At 34.9% G+C, this 25323-nt stretch overlaps 1 protein-coding gene across 5 annotated transcripts; it reads right to left on the bottom strand.

Annotated features, from left to right (window-relative positions):
- Positions 1 to 1130: 1130 nt before the first annotated feature.
- camk1gb (calcium/calmodulin-dependent protein kinase IGb) lies at positions 1131 to 24213 on the bottom strand. Of its 5 annotated transcripts, none has more exons than XM_065285209.2 (14): positions 23834 to 24213; positions 20377 to 20410; positions 16229 to 16340; positions 10761 to 10886; positions 10235 to 10309; positions 10019 to 10157; positions 9346 to 9469; positions 7558 to 7633; positions 7166 to 7278; positions 6953 to 7031; positions 4867 to 4954; positions 4111 to 4454; positions 1956 to 2057; positions 1131 to 1871 (listed from the first exon to the last, which is right to left on the bottom strand). In XM_065285209.2, the coding sequence occupies exons 3-13, from the start codon at positions 16312 to 16314 to the stop codon at positions 1991 to 1993; spliced, it is 1317 nt and encodes a 438-aa protein (XP_065141281.1). In that variant the 5' UTR covers positions 16315 to 16340; positions 20377 to 20410; positions 23834 to 24213; the 3' UTR covers positions 1131 to 1871; positions 1956 to 1990. The 5 variants fall into 5 exon arrangements, with proteins under 5 accessions (XP_065141281.1, XP_065141280.1, XP_065141279.1 ...); XM_065285208.2 differs by lacking the exon at positions 23834 to 24213 and adding an exon at positions 19952 to 20033 and having other exon boundaries at positions 20377 to 20561; XM_065285207.2 differs by lacking the exon at positions 23834 to 24213 and having other exon boundaries at positions 20377 to 20561.
- Positions 24214 to 25323: the final 1110 nt, after the last annotated feature.

The following is a 25323-nucleotide window of genomic DNA, read 5'->3' as shown; positions in this document are numbered from 1 at the left end:
CACTTAAACATGGAAAAAGTCAGATTTTTATGATATGTCCCCTTTAAAAACTGTAACCAAGACTTTGCATGGGTATTTAAACAATTAAATATCAACTGAGAATTCTGTATATGGTTAAAAACTTTGGGTAAATAAAAACTTTATTGCTCATTATAAGGTTGACTTTTGCATGAAATGAACCCAACCAATAAAATAAACCAATTAAAAGTCTGATCACAATTAAAGACTATATAAACTGTATCTATATAGTATTATTGTTTATTTCTGTCATAGCTATTATGGTATTTATTGCTGTTTATTTATTTTACATAATGCCTCGTGCAGTAAAGTATTTTGCCAATGATATAAAGAGTTACCAATTTTGCAGAAGAAATTTTAAAATCTTTCACTACAGTACTGCTTTGTTAACATTGTAATATCAGGTTCAAACATTGCAGTACATGTGTGATTGTCTCACATAAAGATGCAAACATGCTGACCTTTCATTTTCAATACCCTCACATCTTTAAACATGTTTGCATCATTCGTCTCTCGGGAGGCTGCTTGCGTATAAGGTGAGGGGGGAAATAAATGTTGGGCAATACTGTAAGTTTGAGACAGTGTAGACATGCAGTAGTGATTGTGACCAAGTACACGACCGCATCGGATACTTTTGACCCATTGTGCAGTCTGCCACGGCCTCTGTCCTGGATGCACAGACAGCATTGAGAAACACATTCAATGCGCAGCTCGTGTTGGCACAGCAAATCAAATGTGTGGGTTTGATGACATCATCATCCATCCACCCAGCATTATAAATATATGGAGGCGTTTTTTATTTACTCTTACTTTTTATACATCTTTGCCTGGATTATAAACCAATGTCACAGAAAGACAAACATCATCTGCTGTCCAGCAATGAGGATAACAAACAGATTTGAAAGTCTCGGGCTAATCTGAGATCAAATGAATGACCTGCACGTCTACAGGTCAGCTGTTTGTATTGAGGTCAGTCAAACCTCTATTATCATGTATGGCCATATATTTTAAGTTAGCAATAAAATAACCTTATAATATCATCTTTGAAATATTAAACAGAAAACAATTATCTACAAACATGTAGTCTAAACATGCAAAAGAGAAACAAAAGCTGGTGTATCTCAGGGTTTAATAGTACAAATATTGCACAATGCATTGCCATTAACGGCCTAAACAAACATCAAGCGTTTCTGAAGAGGACACTTAACATAATCTCTTACATTCATATTGAAATGTTACAGGATGAGTATTTATAATAGTTAAAGTAATGTATGTTAATATATTTAATGGTGGTAGGCAGACAGCATTAAATAGTTTTAATAATAATGGTAAAAGTGTAACAGATAAAGATGCACCAATAACTTTGCATTACAAAAATAAACATCTAATCTAGTCAAATTAAAATCTCTTATAATGTCCAATATACAATAATCTATTATTAAGTATAGACTGCATTGAAGCGATAGTGTCATCAGATATACTGTGATGAGTTACCACAGCATATTACATCATATAATCACGAGCAACAAAAGCCTAATACATTACAGAAAGTAGATGCAAAAACTGAATTAAAATCTTAATAAGACTTAACACTGACCCTTGTTTCAAATGTTTTAATACAGAGGGATGAAATAGTAGGTTCAGCACCTATGCAAATTGACCTACAACCTGCTTTTACGAAGATACTGTGTAACCTGGCCGTGCTCGTGCTTCATGAGTTTATTTGCAGATATGGAGGCACTCCTAAACTTTCAGTACGGTGCAGACTGGCGGGCTGATGGCCAGATAAACGCTCTCTCCCATGGGCACAGAGCTGAAGATCATGCACGCAGGCTGGGTGAAAGGTCACAGACCTGACGAGACAACATTTAGATAACATTTAGCATTTTGCTCGTATTGGCATACTAGTTAGAAAAATATTCAAACGGTTAACTCACCAATCCAAATCAGATTATAACTCCTCTGCAACGGATCACATGACAGAACAAACTCCAGTCTGCAGGTTCGGTCCATTACGATTTGAGCCTTTTTTTACATATCTGGAAAATTCAATGCAAATGGTTACAGAAAGCAAAAAGCCCGTCCCAGAATCAAAACTGACCAATTCACTCTTGCAAATTTCAGGTAATATACAAAATTATTGTTTTTTTTAATGCGAAAAATCATTTTGATATTGAGTAAAGATCATGTTCCATAAAAACATTTTGTACATTTTCATCCGTAAATATATCAAAAAATTATCATTAGTAAAATGTGTTGCTAAGAAGTTCATTTGGACAACTTTAAAAACGATTTACTTAAAAAAAATTCCCGTCATTGACGAGTTATCTCGTCAATTAAGAGAAAACATTTGTATAAAAACGTGTTTCTGAAGAATGTTTATGTTAATCTGTAATACCGCGATTATCCACTAGGTGGCTCTTACCCAATTTATGAAAAAACTGAAGACAAAACATTATTTACTAATTTTAAACTCTGTGTATGTTTTGATAATCGTTCTGAATTTGATCGTTAACAAAATTCCTTCACAAAATGCAATTATTTCAGCTTTTTGCTAAAAGAAAAATTATTTTTAATGAAAAATACCCATATTTTAAGAGTTTATAAGCGTTTATAAATGTTTATAAGAGTTTATAAATGTTTATGTTAATCTGTAATACCGCGATTATCCACTAGGTGGCTCTTGCCCAATTTATGAAAAAACTGAAGACAAAACGTTATTTACTAATTTTAAACTCTGTGTATGTTTTGATAATCGTTCTGAAATTGATCTCTAACAAAATTCCTTCACAAAAACGCAATTATTTCAGCTTTTTGCTAAAATAAAAATTATTTTTAATGAAAAATACACATATTTTAAGAGTTTATAAGCGTTTATAAATGTTTATAAGAGTTTATAAATGTTTATGTTAATCTGTAATACCGCGATTATCCACTAGGTTGCTCTTACCCAATTTATGAAAAAACTGAAGACAAAACGTTATTGTCACGGTGATCCGTGTCAGGTTTTGTGTCTGTTCCGATTACCGTCACCTGGACATTCATTGATTAATTACCTTCCTCATCACACCTGTGCATTGTTAGTCTGTCTGTATTTATACCCCTGTTTGTGCTATACTCACTTGCCGGATCATTGTCATTGCTACCCTGTCTGTTTCCCATGTCATATTTTGGATGTTCCTGTGTTTCTTACCTGTTTATACTCCTCGTGTTTTTGTTCCCATTTTATTATTAAATGTTATTTATTTTGAACTCTGCGTTTGCGTCCTGTCTCTCCTACCGTGTCATGACAGTTATTTACTAATTTTAAACTCTGTGTATGTTTCGATAATCGTTCTGAAATTGATCTCTAACTAAATTCCTTCACAAAAACGCAATTATTTCAGCTTTTTGCTAAAATAAAAATTCTTTTTTAATGAAAAATACCCATATTTTAAGAGTTTATAAGCAGAGAAAAAAATATAGATAGGATGAAAGTTTTTTTTTCGTTTTGTTTGTTTGTTTGTTTGAAAGCAGAGGGTCTGTTATATTTTTAGAAGAAAATTTTCCTGGAAGGCATTTTGTGAAAATCACAAAAAATGCTGCCGGGCAATTAAAAAAAAAAATGGCTGGTCGGGAGTGAGTTAATATTTTGATTTTTTGCACCCTCAGATTCCAGATTTTTAAATAGTTATCCTGGCAAATATTGTCCTAATCGAACAAAGCATACATTCATGGAAAGCTTATATATTCAACTCTCAGATGATGTATAAATAGTGTTTTTTTTAAAACCGACCCTTATGATTTGCTTTGTTGTCACATATGGCAAAAAATAAAAAATGTAAGATCTTAGAATTGGAGTTTGTTAAAACAACTTTCATTTATTGTTACAACACTTCATTTTTCATGTTTCAGGTCTGACCAAGCATTGACGCACGACTAAGATTACTCAATAAACGTTTTTTATTTCACTCTTCATCATCCCCTTTATCTCTGTATCGGCTGAGTAATCTTAACTCACAAATATAAGAAATACATTTTGTATTGCCATGTTTTTGGCATAGTCATAGTTTTGGACTTCATAGGATTGAGTCAAACGAATATTGTACGTACCCATTGAGATCGGCTGGCTCAGAGTGATAAACATGTTTGCTCTTCTCCGCGATGGTGAGGGTCCCAACATGGGTGGTCTCGCTGTGACTGACCCGAACTGGGTAATACTGACTCTTTGATTCTGTAGAACTGGTTGGAACGTTCATCTGATTACCGGACATGTCACTGTTTGTCGTCGGGGTCTCCGTGAACAGTTTCTTATGGACGGATTCAGGTGTGGATGTTGTGATGACTTTGATCTCAGGCACTGATGGAGGAGTCTGATTCTGTCTCATACAGGCCTCAGAGTGAGCCATCTGAAGTTTCTTCATGTGGTGAATGGCAGCGGTAGCATTGAAAGCTTGCTAAAGTAAATAAATGATATCAAATAGTCAATATACAGTAGTATACTGTATGAATATTTCAGTGTTTTATCTTAAATGTGAGTGTATTTTAAATATACTAGTCAACATTTGAAGTGGATCAAAACCTTTCATAAAGTTGTCTTAATATCAATACCCATTACCCATTCTTGTCTTGATAAAGTTTTTTGATCCACTTTAAATGACTTTTGCACCTTTAAATCCACCATCAGTGTTTAAATCTAAACAAAACTGGTCTGTTCTAGAAAGAGATGAAGCAATTATAGGCAAGACAGATGGCAAAATCAACTTCTTAAAGTTAAATTGTGTAACCAGGCCAGAGATCGGCGGAAAAAGCCAAGTGAGGCTAAACCACAAGAGCCAAATTCAACTGTGTTATGAAATATGACTTTACCTTCCACTTGGACTTGGCAAAGTTTTTCTGAATCTGCACACTGACGGAGTGATAGATGTCTTGACTTCGGGCTGTTTTACCGATTATCCTGCAAGACAAAGCTTGGTTTAAAATCAAAACTAGGAGAAAAAGTGGGGTTCTGTTTCCTACGTTTGCTTGGCTTGTTACTTTTTGGGTGAAAAATTCAACATATCGTTTAATATAAAGGGGCGGTTTCCCGGACAGGGATTAGACTAGTCCTAAACTAAAATAATTGTAAGAGCTGTCCAAACTGAAAACATCTTGGACTGACATGACTTAAAATACATCAGTGCCCTTTGTTTTGCCTGAAAAATCACAGAAGTAGTGTTTTTAGTAAGGCATAGTAATATTTCGTATTTAAACTAAGGCCTAGTTCTGGTTTAACCTAATCCCTGTCCGGGAAAACACCCCATAGTGTCAAAATCAACCATACACTTTTCATATTCTCATGAAAGACTTCATAGATCTCAGATAAAGTTCATGACAAATAAGATAAGCAGTGATAAAAGCAATGAGATAAAAGCAGAATTTACACCGAATAAAAGAGACTTTTGAAATTTCATGTTTCTCCTGAAAATAAAACTTCACTGTAATTTTTTTTAGGTATAAGTAACTTGGATTTACAAGTCATTACAAGTCCATTTATTATTTTTAGTTTTCACTTAAAAAGGAGCTTTTTATGATTTTATACAGAGCCCCAAAGGGGACATGGAGCAAAAATTAAATTAAGTTTAGTTTCGCGTGCGCACATGAAACTATCACGTGCGCACGTGAAACTACCGCGTTTAGTTTCGCTTGCTCACGTGAAACTTTGGCTTGCGCACGTGAAACTACCGCGTTTAGTTTCGGGTGCTCACGTGAAACTTTGGCTTGCGCATGTGAAACTACCGTGTTTAGTTTCGGGTGCTCACGTGAAACTTTGGCTTGCGCATGTGAAACTACCGCGTTTAGTTTCAGGTGCTCACGTGAAACTTTGGCTTGCGCACGTGAAACTACCGCGTTTAGTTTCGGGTGCTCACGTGAAACTTTGGCTTGCGCACATGAAACTACCGCGTTTAGTTTCGGGTGCTCACGTGAAACTTTGGCTTGCGCACGTGAAACTACCGTGTTTCGTTTCGCGTGCTCACGTGAAACTTTGGCTTGCGCACGTGAAACTACCGCGTTTAGTTTCGCGTGCTCACGTGAAACTTTGGCTTGCGCACGTGAAACTACCGTGTTTCGTTTCGCGTGCTCACGTGAAACTTTGGCTTGCGCACGTGAAACTACTGCGTTTAGTTTCGCGTGCTTACGTAAAACTTTGGCCTTTGAAACTTTTGCTTTCACATATGCACGCATAGTTTCACGTGTGCGCGCGAAACTTTCATGTGAGCAAGCGAAACTAAACTTAAAAGAAAAAATTCTGCACATGAAGCTTTCGCGTGAGCACATGAAACTAAACTTTAGATTTTTTTTACTCCAATTACCTTAGGGGCTCAGTAATTTTATGTTACTTAAACTAAAAAAATCAAGTTGAACAATTTCAACTTGTTTTATTATAAGTTATGTCAACTTATCACAAGCTAAAACTTAAAACTAGCAGGTTAAACTGATTTTCAAAACCAAGTTATTTTAACTTCATGGTGCATTTTTTTACAGCTGTAACTTGATAAAAAGTTTATTTTACATTTCTTTTTTAAGTTACAGCAACTCCTCACTAGTCAAGATAAAAAAGTTGAAATGACTCTTAAATACAAGTAAATAATACTAAAACATGTCCGGTAAACAGGAATTTTTACAGTGTTGGTTATTTTCTACAGTATTTTATTTTATATGTCTATTCTAAAATTTCAGTTTTTATTTCCATTTATATTTTATGCACTTGGCAAACATTTCTATTCAGCTTATGCCATTAATGGACAAGGTATTACAAAGTATGCATTTATCATTCATAGGCCTATGTGTTGCTTGATATTGAACCTAATTTTACTGTATGTCAATTGTCTCTTTTTTACATTTTTATTTCTCTCAAAGAAATTTTTAAACATAATGCACAAATAAAATAACAGAGATCTTGGTTAAATCTCACCATGGGTGTCGCAGAGCCTGTTCTGTAGTAAAACGCATCTTAGGATTCTTCTGCATCATGTTGCGGATAAAGTCCTTGGCTAAAGACATATTATATTTACATCAGGTTAAGAGCGAAGCACTGTATAATAAAGCAGTAATTGATGTTAATGTATAGGCTACTTCTGCATACTATTGTACACACAGGATTAAATAAAGCATGCAGCACACTAACCAGAATCAGAAATATTATCCCAGAAGGGCGAGTCAAACTCATACTGTCCCTTCATGATTTTAGAAAACAGACGAGTCTCAGTTTCTTCATAGAAAGGTGGATATCCACAGAGACTGTGAGAATGATACAAAATAATTGTTTACATACAATTCATTATTAGTCCAACAGGGGGCGACAGATCTACATTGTACTTGTGAGTGTCAATAAACAGCAAAGCTTAAAAGTCTTTTATTAAACCAGCGATTCATCCTAATTGCTATTCACTTTTAGTCTTTATTAACAGTACCCTGTAAGCTTTGGTTTGGTTTCCTTTTTTTGGCTCTCCTAACAACAGCACTACTGTACATTTCCCTGCATTGAAATAATGTGATTTACATGACTAATGGACTCACAGAATGTAAGTGATAACTCCAATAGACCAGCAGTCCACAGCTTTGCTGTAGGGTTTCTGTGCCAACACTTCAGGGGCTGTGAAAAAATACAACATAAAATTAATTCTCAACATATTTGCACATCTGTGTATGTTACTTTAAAGTTAAAATATCTTTCTTAAGAAATGAAATGTTAAAACAAAGTTCTTAAAACACATTTTTTATTTTGCTAATGTGACTAATGCTTTAGCAGCATCAAAACAGTTTAAGTTTTTAGTAGCACCTTTCTAGACATTAAATCCTCTTTTAATGCTCCTTTAATTGTTTTGATGATAGTTTACCCAAAAATGAAAACTTCTCTTATGTTTCGTTCACCCAAGCAGAAAACTGAAGCACCATTGACTTCCATAGTAGGAAAGAAAAATACTATGGAAGTTAATGGTGCTCAAAAACTGTTTTCTGGTTATCACATTGCTCAAAATATCGTCCTTTGTGTTCCCCAGAACAAAGAAATGTATACAGGCTTGTAACAACTTTAGTTCGCGTTAATTCAGATGTATTTACGGTTTTGAGGTGGAAAATATCCTAAATCCGAGATGTTTGGAATGCAGCATAATGCCATGTGAGAACAGAAAAACATAATCAACCAATAATAGCGTAGCCCACTTTTAAACATTCAATCAGATCAAAGGCGCCTATTTCATATTATTTGTTTCATTTGAAAATTTGCCATTTTGGCCAGGACTACCTGGAATAAGAGATTTTATAACTCAATGGGCTTATCCTAGTAAAACCAATAAAAAATACAACATGCAGAGGCGTCATGCCCATTGAAACTGAGGGGGCACGTGCCCCCTCGGTTTTTTTGAGCCAAATTGATTTTGCATGCAACCTCAAAATCAAAGAAGCATCCATAAATCTGTTACTTTCTTTTAATCTTTTTAAAATGCACAAAATTATCAATTCTGTGCTGCATCCTTGTAAATTTTTTGCTGTTTTAATAGTGTTTTGATCGTGTTACATCACTTTATATTCTGGCGGGAGGCGCTGCAGTCAGCGCAGTCGCAGACGTCAGCATCTGAGCGCGCTCACAAGCTTTGCTATTGCTGCTGCATTTGAATTAAAACATGTTAAAAACGCTCACAACATTTCCAAACCCCAGTACGGTAATGTGCAGTTAACCTCCTCTGTGTAGAAAATGTAAGGTTTTTAATGTGACCGTCTCAACGTTATATTAGTACATTTCTAGATTCATCTTCTTGGTACAACGCCATAGTTCGACAGAGTTCACACATGCTTACATATAAGGTAAAATTTAATGCAAATATCGGTTCCTCTAATAATTTTATCTAAACATATTTTATTTTTTTAAATCATTATTGAACATTAAAATCAATCACGTGGCTATAGCTTATGCCATTTTCGTTGTTTATATACTTTATGGATTTAAAATTACATTCATTTAATAGAATAATGCAGTTGTTGTGCAAAATGCATTAATGACACAATTAAACAAGTCATTAAACAAAACGTAAATAAACAAAACATGCCGTTTCAGATGTAAATACGATACCAATTTGTCAATCTTCCGATTGAAAAATATTTGATATAAAAGTTAGTCAACACTTTTATTTTGGAGGGTTTTGCATGAAGGCAGGGGTGCTCAGATTGTTAGAAATGTAGGTGCCATGGAAAAGATTGAAAGCTCTGTAATATTTCGTTTGATGTCTCTCGTGTATGCACAAATTTCTGTGCATGACCCCCCTAACAACATTTAGTTTTTTCTTTATATTTTGAAATCGTTCTTACCCACATATCCTGGCGTTCCACAGGCTGTTGACATTATTCCATTGTCTTCCATCTTAGAGAGACCGAAATCACTGATCATGATCTTTGAGTTTTCATCCGGACTGTAGTACAGCAGATTCTCAGGCTATAGAGACAAAGAAAGACAAAATAATATAAACACACACACACAGATAAGAGGCAAAATTCTGCAAATTATTATTATTATTATTATATTTAATATTATATTATATTATATTATATTATATTATATTATATTTTTATTTATTTATTTATCTATTTATTTATTTATTCATTCATTTTTTTATATTTATTTATTTTGACGATTTGATGATTTGTTTTGTTATAAATTTGTCTTATGTTGAGTTTTTTTTTTTTGCTGTGATTTGTGGGTATGGGGGACATTTTTTTTTATCTGTAGTGTGTCTGTTTTGTAAGGTTATTGTGTTTTGTGTTGTATGATTCTGTTTGTGTTTTTGGGACCCCCTTGAAAATGATGTTACATCTCAAGGGGCTATCCTTTCAATGAATTCAAATTAAATTCAAATTCTACATTGAGATGATAAAATACAACATAGTTTGATTTATTTTAAATACACTAACATAACTGCCATAGTGTCTCTAAAACTTTGAATGGTAGTGTAGTATAAATACAGTATCAGTGTTATTAACGTACCTTAAGATCACGGTGCACTATGCCGCACTTGTGCAGGTAGCCGACTGCCTCCAGCACCTGTCTGATAACCAGACTGGCATCCATCTCCGAGTACATCCCCCGGTCCAGAATCCTATCAAACAGTTCACCGCCTGAAACTCTGGAGAGATATATACTTTTAACCAATGAGGTTTACAGTGATGTTGAGGTTTAACAGAGGCGTTAGAAGTTACTTACAGTTGCATGAGAAGATAGTAATGTGTCCGACTTTCATAGAAATCCTCCAAGCAAACAACATTGTCATGTTTGATCCTGAGTGACAGGAAAATGTCATAAAAATTATTAGAAAAAAATAATACTAGTTGTTGTAGAACTAAAATGATCATTTATGTTTTTAAATTATATTTATATTAAATATTTATTTTAAGGCACACCTTTGCACAAATTATTGTAGGACATTTTTAAAGGGTGCTGCCCTAGTGACCATTTTTGGAACATTTATCTTTTTTTCTTTCTTTTTCATTTCTTTTAAACCCATTTTAAAGCCAGCATATATGACTATGTTGGGGCATTTTTCTGAAGGGTGTACATAGCTATATAATTTTGTATTTGTCCCTAATTTAATTCAGACTGTTCAGATCATGGAGTACTGATGAGGGAGACGGTGTACAAAATATGCAACCCTTGAGAGACTTCAGGAACAGTTTGAATGTTTTATTTCTGTACTGTATGTTCTCTGTTTATAGTGTTTGACTGATCTCACCTCCTCAACACGGCAATCTCATTCTCCAGGTTAAAGTCCCTTTTGTTTTTCTTTTTAACACACTTCATGGCGAAATGTTTTCCGGTTTTTCTCTCCTTCACCATGAAGACTTCAGAGAATGCTCCGCTAAAGAAAGAAAGGAAAAGGTCAAAGGATCAATTACTAGGCTTTATCTAAAGATCAGAGAGAGAGTATAATCCAAGGTTTATGTAATGGCAGTGTGACAGTAAAGCAGATTTTAATGAAGGTGAGGATGTGACCTTTTAAACCCTGCTGAGGTCTGTGTGATGCACCGGGTGCGATTCATTTAATAACAGCGAGAAGCTCTTGTACCGCAGTACAGATGTGAAAAGCGCACACATACATAAGAATCATAAACAATATAAATGACACTTATTTATTAAAATTCAAATTGAGCGTCATAATAATGTTAATATGAAACACACTGCATTTGTGCTACAGACATAAAAAAGAGAGTTGAGCTAGAATGCCCTAAAAGTGCTTAGCAACACCCTAGCAACCACCTAAAAATAAAGAGTTGCACTCTCTGACATTACTGCAAGCAACACTCACATTTTTTGTAAAACAACATAAAAAAATCTAGTTTTGTCTAATGCATAACCAAAAATGAATAATAATAAATTCTGTTCATAAGGTCTTAGGATTTGGGGGTTTTAGATCACTCATCTCCATTCAATCCTCTGTAACCGGGAATAGCTGTCCTGGGATGAGGATTACATGTGAAATCCCTTACGCAACGGAAACAATAATGGCTGAGATATTCAGGTGTTACACAGGCCAGTAAGCAGGTCACTTGGCACTGTAAGGCTGGAGAAAGAAAAGAGGCTATAGGTGACCATTAACAAGGATTGGTTAATATGGGTCTTAAATGGGCTATAAAGAACATCTTATAGTTATTGAGAGATTATACATGTTAAAGGTTTAACATATTCATATAATACTCTTATTAGGGTTTAATAAACTGTGGCCCTATTCTAAAACTTTGTAATCAGTGTTTTGTTTTCTAGTAAATAAAAATATTTATTTATTATTTATTTTCTTTCTTTATTAATTGTTTTACATTATATACACACACTAAACTCTTTCCCCGCCATTGACGAGTTATCTTTTAAAATAAGAAAAAAACATTTGCATGAAATAAACGTGTTCCTGATGAGTTTTTATGGTTATCTGTAATACCGCGATTATCCACAAGGTGGCTCTTAACAAATTTATAAAAAACTGAAGCAAAACATAATTTATTAATTTTACACTGTGTGTATGTTTTAATTATCGTTCTGAATCTAATCTCTAACAAAATTCCTTCACAAAAATTCAATTATTTGTAGCTTTTTGCTAAAAAAATATTTTTGAAGAAAAATACCGATATTTAAGAGTTTTTAAGCAGAGAAAAAATATAAATACACTGCAAAAAAAAGATTTTTCAAGAAAAAAAATTCTAAGTATTTTTGTCTTGTTTTCAGTAAAAATATCTAAAAATTCTTAAATAAAATGCTTTTCTTGATGAGCAAAACGAAGAAAATAAGTCTAGTATTTAAACCAAAAATATCAAATTTAAGTGATTTTGTGCATAAAACAAGCAAAACATAAAAAAAATCTTGAACATTTTCTTAAACACTAAATTCAAGAAAAAATTGCTTACCTCATTGGCAGATTTTTTTGCTTTTTTATGCACAAAATCACGTAAAGTTGATATTTTTGGTCTAAAAACTAGACTTATTTTCTTGGCTCATTTTGCTCATCAAGAAAAAGCATCTTAATTTAAGAATTTTTAAATATTTTTACTGAAAACAAGACAAAAATACTAAGAATTTATTTTCTTGAAAATCATTTTTTGCAGTGTAGGATGAAAGTTTTTTCCCGCTTTGTTTGTTTGTGTATTTATTGTTTGTTTGAAAGTAGAATGTTTATTCTTTCATTTGATATATTTGTATGTTTATATATTTATATATGTTTATATATAGTTAAGAAAATTTTCCTGGAAGGGATTTTTGTGAAACTTTTGTAAAATCACAAAAAAATGCTGGCGGGCAACTTTATAAGACTGACTATATAAGACTGGCGGGGAATGGGTTAAGTATATATTTCCTGTCTATAAATCCAGGCAAAAGTTTCATCTCTTATGATGTGATATGGAGCATCAAAGTTTTATTTCACATGGATTTCAATCTTTGACATGACCTTACTCTATCATTATTTTTATCTTATGGGATAGTTCCAAAAATTAAAATTCTGTCATCATTACTCTTTCTCAAGTTGTTTAAAACCTGTATGATTTTCTTTCTTTATTTTTTTGAGCATTTAGAAAAATGATGGTATAAGCACACAGTTTGACTGTACCCATTGACTTCCCATCAACTGTGTGCTTATCATTATTTTCAAAATATCTTCTGTGTTTAACAGAATAAATAAACGTATACAGGTTTCAAACAACATAAGGGTGATTAAATTATGACAGAATTTGTCATTTTTGGGTGAACTATCCCTTTAAAATACATGCATTATAGTACATTCAATGCATTTGTCATTTTCTCCTATTTTTTTAAATGTAGATTTTTGTCAGAAGACTGAATCTGCTTAAAATCACAAGCGCATTATTAAAAACGTGCAAAATGGCACATACTTAGTTTTCGACAGTCAAGATCGTCTTCCCACGCACAAACAGACCATCACCAATCGAGCCGTCTAACACATATTCCCACAAGTGTTTTTGAATATTAAAGCTCAGAGATGTGGTTCACCCACGGCCACAGACTAAATAAACCCTTAAAAAGCCCTAAATACATAACATAGATATCATTGAAATGCATCAATAATAAACAAATAACCTAAAATACAACTCAGACTGAAGGTCAGTACACAGACAGATTTCATACGGCCAAACACACAAAAACATCATTTAAGCACAAATCCCACTGGATATATAAACATAATATTATGCTGTTTTGCAGTTTGACGGATGTTAACTCTCTCAGGAGAGCGCTGAGGGATTGTAAAAGTTTGTCAGAGGAAACCATTGTGCTTAATCCTCCATGGCTTATATTTTCCATATTTTCATCATTATCCCTCTTCAACACCTTTGTGATTTGAGCACTTCTCAGACCCTCAGTTTTTAATTCACATCTTACATTTGGGATCATAAAACTTAAAACACAGTGAGGACATTTTCAAGTGCTCCCAAAACAACACAACACCGTAAGGTTTTGCACATTGCAGGCCATGCCTGGTAGATTATCAGAAAGCTCTCGATCTTGTTAGATGTTTCCTGAAGTCTGTGATCCCTGTTTTAGTCTGCCAAACTGATTAACATACTCGAGCAGTCTGGATGTGTCTTAACCTCCGCTTTACCCTTCATTCATCTACAGCCCAGTACAGAGAAATGAAACGGGTCGACCTAAATGCTTCAACTCTTTCTTTCTTTTTTAAAGAAAATGTGACAGCTGCACCAAGCAATATAGTCAAAGTTTTCTTAAACTTTCTAATAAACATCCTTCGGTTTTATATAAGGAGACGTTTAACCTCTTTAAGTAAATCCGCCGGTATTAAGGTTTGACACATTTAAATTATATAAACACCTCACAGCTGATGTGCAGACATGCTGTTGCTCAATGCCATCATTTCTGTAAATAAATGCATGTGTGTTTCTGGTGCTTAGGTGTCTCTTTAGGGACAAACGATTATTCTGCTTTATGAATACAGTACTGTACTGTAGAGTCAGCAAAGACAACGCACAGCTGCTCACGTCTGCTGAGCTCATAGTCTAGTCAGCTTTCTGCGAATGACATCACCACCACAAGACAACAGATGACTGGTGTCTGCTTTAATCTGAGACCCGTCAGGATGATGAGAATGGGTCAATTTTATTTTTAACCCAAAGCTTTTAGGATTTTTGTAATCAGTGCTCTGTTTCTCAAAACTTTTAACAAGAAATAGCCAGAATGGTCATCCATTATACACCCTACATCGATTTCTGTTTTTTTCAAGGTTGCACTATAAAATATCTATAATAGTCTTCAAATACTGTATTAAATGTCTCTAGAATTTGATTTTAAACTGTTCTTGTATACAGTAGCTACATTAAGCATTGCATTAGCAGCGCATGTGTCATGGACTCAGTGAACACACATACTGATAAAAATGTGTACCTGGTAATGCACTTTGGATAAATGCATCTGCAAAATGCATAGAAGTAAATGTAAGACTTGCTCTTATTCCACTGACATGAAAGGTTAAAAACTTAAATCTGAAAACATTTAAAGAAATGTCTTTAACTGTACACGCCACTGAGCTTTTTCTGAATGAACCACTCATTTCTCAAACACCTGACGGGGCTGGATTGGAAACCCATGGTGTACAATACAAGTAAGATTTAGCAGGGGAAACAGATGGAAAAAATACATATCTTAATTTTATTACTTAAATCATAATGCCAGATAACTTAAGGTACTTTTTGTCAAACTATATAATGGACTTTCAAAAATAATTTTACTTGAGAAAACATCAGTTTATTGGAAAAAAGAAAGTTTCATATGACTAAGATGTTTTGCATCAAATAGATTTTTGTTATTCTTGCAATAGATGATTCATTGTTACATTTATGACTTAAAGAATTACAATTAGTAGATCCTTTTCCTTTTAGTCACGCTCAAGCTTATTTTAAATGTACAAAACCTGTGTTAACATCGTGTGGGACCGGTAGCAAAGGCAGACGGTCCTTTAAAAGGCAGACGAAAGCAGCGCGACCCACGTTTTCCATGTATTTTATGGACACTACAACACACCTACCGCAATTATTTTTATATTTTTTTGCATTTCTTCCAATAAGTGGTCAGGACACAATCAACTTGGGCATAAAGCGGTGGGGGCATCTCGGCAAATTATGCAAGTGGCAGCCTAAGGACGCAACCTTCAACCTGGTGGCATGACAACATCAAAAAAACTAGACTGGCCCACCGGGAATTTTCCCGGTGCTCCCAATTAGCCAATCCGGGCCTGACACCTTAACATCTCCAGCCATTAATTACCAAGCTTACCATTCACTAACAAACCGGTGCCAAATCCTGTAAAGTTATCCATGTCTAGTCATGGCGAGGAAAAAACCTTAACAGATCCCATTGCAATATTTAAAATAATAACCTCTACAAAAGTTACAAACTTTTGTGTTCATGTGCTGCTAACCTGCAGTGCTTTAGATGCACAAAAGGTCATAGGATTGAATCCAGTGAACACACATATGGATTAAAAAAATGCATACCTTGTAAGTCACTTTGGATAAAAGTGTCTACCGAATACTATTGCATTAAGATCTGCAAAGTTTTTATAGCAATATAAATCTTTAATTCTTAAAGTGGTTTTGAAATCTTCAGTAGATCCACTAATACGATGCTGACAATAAATCTAAACCACCTTGGGTCATAAAACAATGATAAAATCAATTCTGCACTTACGATCCAAGCACCTCCATGAATTCGAACACATCCTGAATGTTGTCTGTGCTTTTCTTCCAGTCGTAATCTCCTTCCTTTCTTCCCATTTCGACGTGAGCTTCAGCAGGGATTTCTGGACACAAACAGAATAAAGAAACCTCTTTACAAAATGTCTAATAAACAACCGGATCTATTCGGCAAAATTACGCAACGATTGATGAATTTGTGAATATACCTTTAGTCCTATTCAAAATATTCCCTAATATTCCAGGAGCCATGAGGAATGTTAATAAATATAAATCTGACTAAAAGTCTGAATCAATCTGATAATCTGTGCAGTCCAAATGTAAGCTCAAACTTAGAGATGAAGCTCATACTGTATTCCTGACCATCTCCAGCTAACCATCTCAGTGGTTTGCGTGCCTTTGCCTTGAGCTTTCCTCTTTTAAAAATCCTGAGATCCTAATTGGTTGTCCTACATGACTTTAAGTCTGCTGTTGTCGTGAACAGATAATCATGTGTTGGCAGGTCAGACAGGCAAAGCATCTAAATACATTTGAAGTTTGGGTGTCACAAAGTACGTCATGCATATTGACACATTTGAATGGAAAACATCTACATTGAAGTCCCTGACAACATTAAATACAGCAAAGTATTCTGCCTTGACCTGTCATATCGTAACACAAAGGCATCCACGTGCCTGAGCTGACTGAATGCATGGTATTTGAACAAATGAATAATCTTCAACAAGATAGATCCAGTATTCAAAGTAACACGAACTGCACATAAATACAGCAGAAATTGCCGGGATGTCTTGAATGATGAGCTATTATACACCCCATCTATTTCTGTTTACTCCAAGGTTGCAACATAAAAGGCTTTCGGATGATGCATGAATGCACTTCCAAGGATTTTAAATTTGCCTGCCAACATAAAAACTCTCTAAAGACTTCTGCGTACTCTTAAATCTGTTAAGTTCGTAAGGCTTGCTCTCATTGCACTTATATAACAGGTTAAAGATTGTGATCTTTGGCCTCGCTTTAAAATAATAATAAACTGAGTTCATGATCACTTTTACAATATGAACAACAGCCGAATATGTGAGCGTGGAGGAAAGAAAATCTTATAAAGTATTTTGGTCAAACTGCTCTGTAATAAACAAATTAGGTAACCTAGCGAGGAAGGGATCATTCAATTACAACGAAAAAGCAACAGGGTTAATGCCAAAGATCATCAGGAAGGTTGGGTTTCATCATCAATGAATATTCTAGCAAAATTATGATGAACGTTTACTAAAGTCAAATTAAAAATGCATGAATTACTGTTCAAATTAGGTCTTCACTTGGTTATTTTTTAACAAAGCGCTAGGTCATAAAGGGACAAACCTTGTCTTGACATTGGGTTAAATCCATTTTGGATTGAAATAACTCAGCATAGATTAAATTTCAGCCCAAATGGTTATGGTCGTCCTTTTTGACCCAACACTGGGTTGAAATTAACCCAGCATGCTGTTATGCATTAGCCTAAATATTATTTAACATAAGTATTTAACAAATGTAGCTCAGTTGGTAAAGCATCAGCCAAATGCAAATTAATAAAATATACTTAAAATTTGTTTAATATCATTTAAAGAGCTTAAATGCTGAACAAATATGAATGATACTTTACATCATTTACAATTCACAACATTGCAATAAGTGCACAGATGATGCATCACTCCAGCCATCTTCTGTTTGCTTAAAAAGAAAAACATTCTGTACTTGCTTTTTCTTAATGCACAAGTAACAACTCACACCCCTCCCTCGGTCCACGAGACCAGCATAAACACTTACATGCAACTCAGCAGGGAGACACATTTGCATGCATGCGGCGTATGTCCCGGTGCAAGATGTCCCATACAGTAAGTCCATTATTATACACGTGATGTGACTCAGAGGATTTACAGTATACTGTACACACGTCGCAGCATAACGTGATGCATTATTATGATCAGATGCATGCATAAGCAGATAGTCTTATAGAGAGACGTGATGCATTCCTAATGCATTATTGTGCATAACGTGATGCATTATTATCAGAAGCAGAGAGAGACGGTTGACCTTACCTTCCGGTCTGTAACAACTCCAGCAAGATTTCTGTCTCTTGCAGAAAGTATGGAAGCGCAAGCAAGGACACCACTGACAGATAACACGACGGCGCGCGGAAACAGATAGCGTCGGATCCGAAATGCAATTACGCATTCCTGTGCACTTAATTGCAATCTGCAAAAATCTTTAATATGCATGCGCAGAAAAGTGAGTTTAAACACTGACAGGCATGCATGAATAAGTTTATATCTTAAACATTTATCTAGCGCGCAAAATTAATCTACTTTACATTATAATGTCCATGCTACGTATTTCATAACGGTAGCAAATGTGCACGAAGCAAAATGACAATTACTTAGGCATTTAAAACGTAACATGAACACAAATGTAAAGTAACCTGCAGCAGAAGTCTCGGACTGTACTCGGGTCAGTGTCGCGTCCTTTGACTTACCTAAAGACAAGTGCACTGATGCGCTCAGAGACTCTCCTGGCAAAAGCTCTCTGCACTCTGGATTTAACTCGACTAGATGCGCAGAAATAACCAACAGGTTGCAGATTATAAATGTGCTGGGATGAAGGAGGGGTCTGAGAGAGAGGCGGATTCTCAAGGTCTGCAGTTTTGTAGTAGACATGATGCACATATAGATTTTCTGAAGTAAACGTGCATAGGACTTGTCAGGGCATAACTTGCCACTGCCAGTATAAGGTGTTATGGGTGGTAACTAAGGTGTTGCTAGGGTCTGCAGCTTAGTTTTGCATTTTGTGAATTCTGCTAATATGGTTTTCTTGCAATGGTTTGGCTAAATTTAATTTTGTTGGTTCCTACAATTACAAAAAGTCTAAGTCACTGTTTCACTTATAGGTTTGTGGTGCTAGGATGCACTTAATGTTGCCATAATTGCTTTATGCTTTTTAAACAGCTGTTCATTGTATTATTAATGCAATGTAACATTCCTGATTTTATATAAGTTTTCCTTTTTTATCCAGTTAAATATGACGCCTGTTTTTATCATATTTGACTAAATGTTCAACAATCGAAGAAAAAGTTTGTTTTATTAGATTATAATCTATAAGGACAGCTCTTACAAAAATTTACCATGGTTTTACTACAGTTAAAAACATGGTTACTGTAGTAAAACCATGGCAACCTCAAAATAACCATAGTTTGACCAACCATGGTTTTCAAAAACCAGTTAGTGCAGTAAAACCATGGTTTTGCTGATAGTAATCAATACATTTAAAAAAAAATGGTTACTTCAATATTACACCACACTAAAACCATGGTTAATTCTCATAAGGGAGAAAAATGTTCAATATTAATTACATTCCAGATATAACTATTAATTTCTCTCTTTTCTGTGTTTTCGTTTCTTTGTCTTTTGTGTAAAGCTATTTTGAAACAATGCAACATTTTAAGAAAGCGCTATATAAATAAAATGCACTCTTGATGAATAAATCAGGACCATTTTCCTGTTTGGATTAAAAGTCTTGATAAAATGCACAATAAGTTAATAGATAAACCTATTTTGATATTTAAACCAACAACACTAGTTACTGGTCCAGATTTATGGCTACCATTACATGCATGTCTGTAGCAATGGAAAGTTACGTTTAATTTCATTTACAGTTTTTGCCAGACAATTTTATCCAAACTAACCTATACAAGGTAGACATTTCATCAGTATGTGGGATCAAAGCCAAAACCTTTCACGCTGCGAACGCAATGCTTCACCACTGAGCTACAGTCCACAAATGACAAAAGCAAAAGAACTTATAGATGTTTGGAATAAATAATGCACATCATATCTTAAAACATCACATTGTCCTATTTAAGCTGTCCGTTCTCTTTCTTTGCTGCAGGAAAATACACAGTGGGACACTTCCTGTTTTAATTGGCACATGCAAATCTCCAATGGGAATTTTAATTGTCGTCTTAGTAAACAAGCAAATACAAAACATAAAAAGTTTTCAGTATATTTCCCTTCTAAATGCAACAAACTATTATTGCATGCACATTATTAATACAAAAGTATTAATAGATCCAAATAGTATATTGTGAGAAGATTCCTTAGCAGGACTCACCTTTCCGATGCTTTTTGCTAGCCAGTGCTTTGACCTGTTTAAAATATAATGGCATTTTCAGAAGAGCTTGCGGAAAAACTTTACACTTTAGGAACATGGGTGGAAATCAGACTTCCTAAGATGTTTACTTCTGCAGACTGGGAGCAAGATGAACGAGACTGTTGTCTTATTAGTTCTCTGTGTACGGTGTTGCCATGGTGTGGGAAGGATGCACAGAAGACAACCGGACATGAAGATCTCTAGATAGTTCTATTTCAGGGAGGGAGACGCGTGTATGGGAATACGAATGTGGAGACACGGAATATGTTTCCATGTAAGAGGGTCTCAGATAGATGAATCACTTTATCCTCACAGGAAAGTGTTAGAACAACAAAATGTATTTGAATCTATGCAGAATTATTATAATTCTGGATAAAAAAAAATTGTGATAGATGGATCACTTTTTAGGATTTCAAAATTAAAGTGCATATACATTAATTTTATACAAATTAAAAAGTTGCATTATTATTTAAAGCATTTAGGCCTGAGTTCACAGAAGAGGCTTAAATTAACCCTAACCCTTACTTACTATATCTTTAATAAATCTGAAAAAAAAAGAAACATTACATTACTTGTGTGAAAACAATGGTGCTGATAATATGCCAGGGCAAGTTGTTTTAAGTTTAGATGAATTTTTAGATTTAAAAATATCACAGATGGGGTGGTACCCTTTCAAAAAGTAAACTTTTATATCTAAATGATGCAAATTAGTACCTCAAATGTACATACAGTATCTGTACCTGCTACTGTACCTCTTTGTCTTACAGTGCATCACAATTGTAATAAATGTACTTTTTTAGCAGAATTATATTTTCATCCTGAACTTTAAATGCTTCAGTCGGTTTTTTGAGGAACCTATTGCTCAACCGGATTTGGGCAAGACGCTCTTAATGGAATGATGGGAGAGAGCATATGGAGTTTTTTTATTATTTTATGCCATCGTAATGAATCTACGCTAATATAATTTTGTCTTGTCCTCAATCCCGAGGACAATGGGACTAACAGACCAAGTTCCGGCTGGCGTGGAGGTCATCACACCACTGATGCCTACTGGCCTTCCTTCAACGTGATGCCCAGCCGATGTCAGACCAACGACCACCAGCTGCCACTGTTTAATCTACTTATCCGTGTATATATATATATATATATATATATATATATATATATATAATGTTTTAATCCCCACAAAATTGTATAAAATCATACCTATTATATAATATATCCTTTATAGAATCAGCTATGTCTGGCTCTCTCCCCCAAGATTTTTTCCCTCCTAGGACTTTTCCCGCAGGGTTTTTCTCCTAGGGGTTTTTTTCAACCCCTGGGGAGTCTGCTGACATGGCTTAACTGAGCACCCTCTTGTATACATTACATTATTACTACGCTCGCTAGTATGGTTAATCCTAACTGCTGTGTTCTGCTGCTTATGTTTACGATTTTTCTGTGTTTTCTCCTGCATCTATTAATGTAAAGCTGCTTTGAAACAATTAACAATTGTGTAAAGCGCTATATAAATAAAACTGAATTGAATGAAATTGAATTAAAGATGCAAGGCACAACAGCTGTGTGTACTGCTGTATAAGCAGCACCATTTTTGTGTTTTCCCACTCGTGTTGCCAGATTTTTTACAACCAGAAACTGAGGATAGTGTAGATATTAAAGCGGACATTTCACAAGATTTTTAAAGATGTAAAATAAACCTTTGGTGAGTACATATGTGAAGTTCTAGCTCAAAACACCATATAGAGAATTTGTTAAAATTGACAATTTGTAGGTGTGAGCAAAATTGTGCCGTTTTAGGGTGTGTCCTTTAAAATGGTTGGATAGTGTAGATTAAGAGGCAGTATTATCCCCTTCTGACATCACAAGGGGAGCCAAATGTCAGTGACCTATTTTTTCAAGTTCTTGGGTTGATCTTTTTCACACTTACTAGGTTGATAGAAGCACTGGGGACCCAATTATAGCACTCAAAAAGTCAGATTTTCATGATATGTCCCCTTTAAGTCACTAAAAGGGTGACAATTACAAGGGGCAAGCCAAAATGTAAAATAGGAATTTCTCAGATTTACAAATCCCTGGGAATGTTTGGGATAACACAGCTGCATTTTATATATCACACTGCACTGTAAAAATGTTTTGCTGCCTTAAAATGTTTGTTTTATCAACTCAGATACAAGTAATTTCAACTTACTATTATTTATCTTGAGAGATGAGTTCTACAGCTTGAATGAAGTTGACATATAATTACAACTCATCTCTAGTCAAGATAAATAATTGTAAGTTGAAATGACTTGTAAATCTAAGGTTGATTAAACAAAAACAAATTAAGGCAGCAAATATTTTTTTACAGTGTGTGCGTCTTTGTATGTTTTATTACAAAAATCTGACATATTTCATGATTTTAATGAGGATGTGAGAGAGTAAAATCACCTGACTTGAGGAATCACCTGATAAATCTCATCTGCCTGCACTTTCCAGTCCTGTAATTAATTACCACACCAACCTTTAAATTCACACAGGTGGAATGAATCAACCTCAGTTTAAATTACAGTTTGTGTCCAAAAGCCGTCTCTCTCTGTGTCTCTTAATAAATAAAAGCTAATTTTAAAAAAAAGACATATCTGTGTGTAAGGGTTTTGTCTTGTCTAGTTCATATACCTTATTTTGAAGTTCTGGTTTCTAGTTCATGTCTTTTATTTTGAAATCATGTTTTATCATGTTGTCTCTAGTTTCCCTAATGTGTCACGTTTTGATTGGTTCACTGTCCCTATATAAGCTCTCTTGTTATCATTGTCTCTTGTCAGTTATTGTTAATGTAATGTGTAGCTGCCCTGTCTGTTTTCTTGTCATGTTCATTGTCAAGTTTAGTCATGATTTATGTTTGTAGTCTTTGTTTTATTAAATTTACTTTCTGCAATAAGATCCTGCCTCTTCTCATATTTGGATTACGCCGTTACACTGTGATTATAAGTCATGATTGGTGAAGCTGGCAAATGCTCATTAAATCAAATGAATCTCTATTGTGTAACTGTAGAGCTCTGGTTTATGTGCACAGATGGTTGTATGATCTCATTAGAGAGACTCTCCTTTAACCCTCTGTATGTGACGGTGTAAAATCAGATGAATCCTACACAAACAGTTGTTTGACTTAACCTGCAGTTTCTTAACCTTTCGACGCGCACTAGCTCGCGGACGGAAAGACGTCAGTTTTTTTTTAATGCTGCTAATAATATATATATAGCCTACTGTATACAAACAACAATAATAATAACACTACTATACATCGTTTAAAAGGTCTAAGGGTTAAGCATCAGTGTATGGTGTCCGTTTTGAGATTAAATTGCTCTAGCATCATAAATATAGTATTTTATTACAGAAGTCCAAATAACAACATGCATAATATAAACTGACTCCTTACCTTTGTGCTGGTATAAGGAACGCGAATCGAATCCAGTCTGTTTCAGATGTGTGAATAACCCATAAAAACTCTCCAACAAAGTACATCCAATGACCATTTTTGTCCACAAATGCGTATAATCCGTGAAATATGGATATATTTTCCATTGTTTACATCAGATTTCAGATGCACGTCTTGTAATAGATTATAATATACAATCTGAGGACTATTTACATCGTAACACTTGTATATGAGATCACACTCGCGTTCAAAACCAGCGCTCAAACTTGATTGTACAAGTAGGCGGGAGTATAATACATAATATCCAAACAGCGCTGTCTAATATCGTGACGTCATCTGACTCGCGCGTTCCTCCAATGACTTCATGGAAAATATTGATAGACAGAACGTGTAGCCAATTAGAACACGAATTCAACGATCTTTGTGTGAAGCTTCATTTCCTGGTGTGGATACGGCATTTTATACGCTTATATAAGGATTAGTGGTGGGCGATACTGCAAAATTTGGTATCGATCCGATACCAAATACATATAGGGTCAGTATTGCCGATTCCGATACCAATCCGATACTTTTTACTTAAAAAAATATGTCTGTGTAGGGGAGAGCAGTATGTCATTATTTCTGAGGTGAATGAATGATCAATTCTTTAGGCTTTTTTTATTAAATAATGAAGTCCACAAAATTATTAGTTATAAGGAACTGTAGAATTAATTTGTTACAACCTTTTTTAAAAAAAAATAAAGAATAACAAAAATCACTCCCTTTTTTCTGGTTTTAAAAGCAAATGAAATAAAGTGCACACAATTATTACTTTTTACACGTATCAAATTACAGTATTATTATTTAGAGCCGTAAAATAGCTCCACACAACGCTTCTCTTCCTCTCTACCATCCTGATCTCTCACTCAAGCCGAAAGTATACTAGGGACGTCCGCGTATGCGCGCCGTCCGCATGACGTCATTTTCGTCATCAAGAGGGTCCGCGGCCGGCCGCGCGGACCGTCCGCGTGCAGCCCAAAATTTGAGACCGCGCGGACAGTCCGCGTACAGTCCGCGTACAACAGCGCATGCGCGTGAAAATATTTAGACAGTGCACTCCACTATAAACAATTATACAAAGGAAATAGACAGCATTTGCACACACACTATGGTTTTTCTTCTTTAACTTTTACTTCTCCCAAGAACAGAAAGCTCTGGAGCATGTTTGTTTGATTCCTGTTCTTTGTTGTCTTGTTGTTTGTTCTAAACTGTGTTTGCAATGGTTGATCAGTTACTTTTCTTCTCCTAACCTAATGTTTTAATGTACTGTACATGTCCCCAAATCAGTGCTGCCCTGACAGCCTGTTAGACTAATAATTTGAATAAGAAATCATTTGTATTGCGTATAGTGTCGAGCGCGGCCATCCGCGTGTAGCCGCGGGGAGTATACTCGAAAAGCTGCGCGGACGCGTGCGCGCGCGAGCCGGACGCGGACGCGGAAAAAAAGTATA

This window comes from Paramisgurnus dabryanus, chromosome 21 (assembly GCF_030506205.2).
Source record: "Paramisgurnus dabryanus chromosome 21, PD_genome_1.1, whole genome shotgun sequence".
In the NCBI taxonomy this organism is placed as follows: Eukaryota; Metazoa; Chordata; class Actinopteri; order Cypriniformes; family Cobitidae; genus Paramisgurnus; species Paramisgurnus dabryanus.
This window is presented reverse-complemented; position numbering and strand designations above follow the sequence as displayed.

Excerpts from the sequence above, each read along its gene's own strand:
- camk1gb (XM_065285206.2), bottom strand. The coding sequence starts at position 18,447 with ATGCGTAATTGCATTTCGGATCCGACGCTATCTGTTTCCGCGCGCCGT. Across the intron at positions 7,279-7,557 it reads GGAGTTATCACTTACATTCT|TCTCTGTGGATATCCACCTT; the intron begins GTGAGTCCATTA and ends TCATTCTCACAG. Across the intron at positions 4,455-4,866 it reads TTGCCAAGTCCAAGTGGAAG|CAAGCTTTCAATGCTACCGC; the intron begins GTAAAGTCATAT and ends TATTTACTTTAG.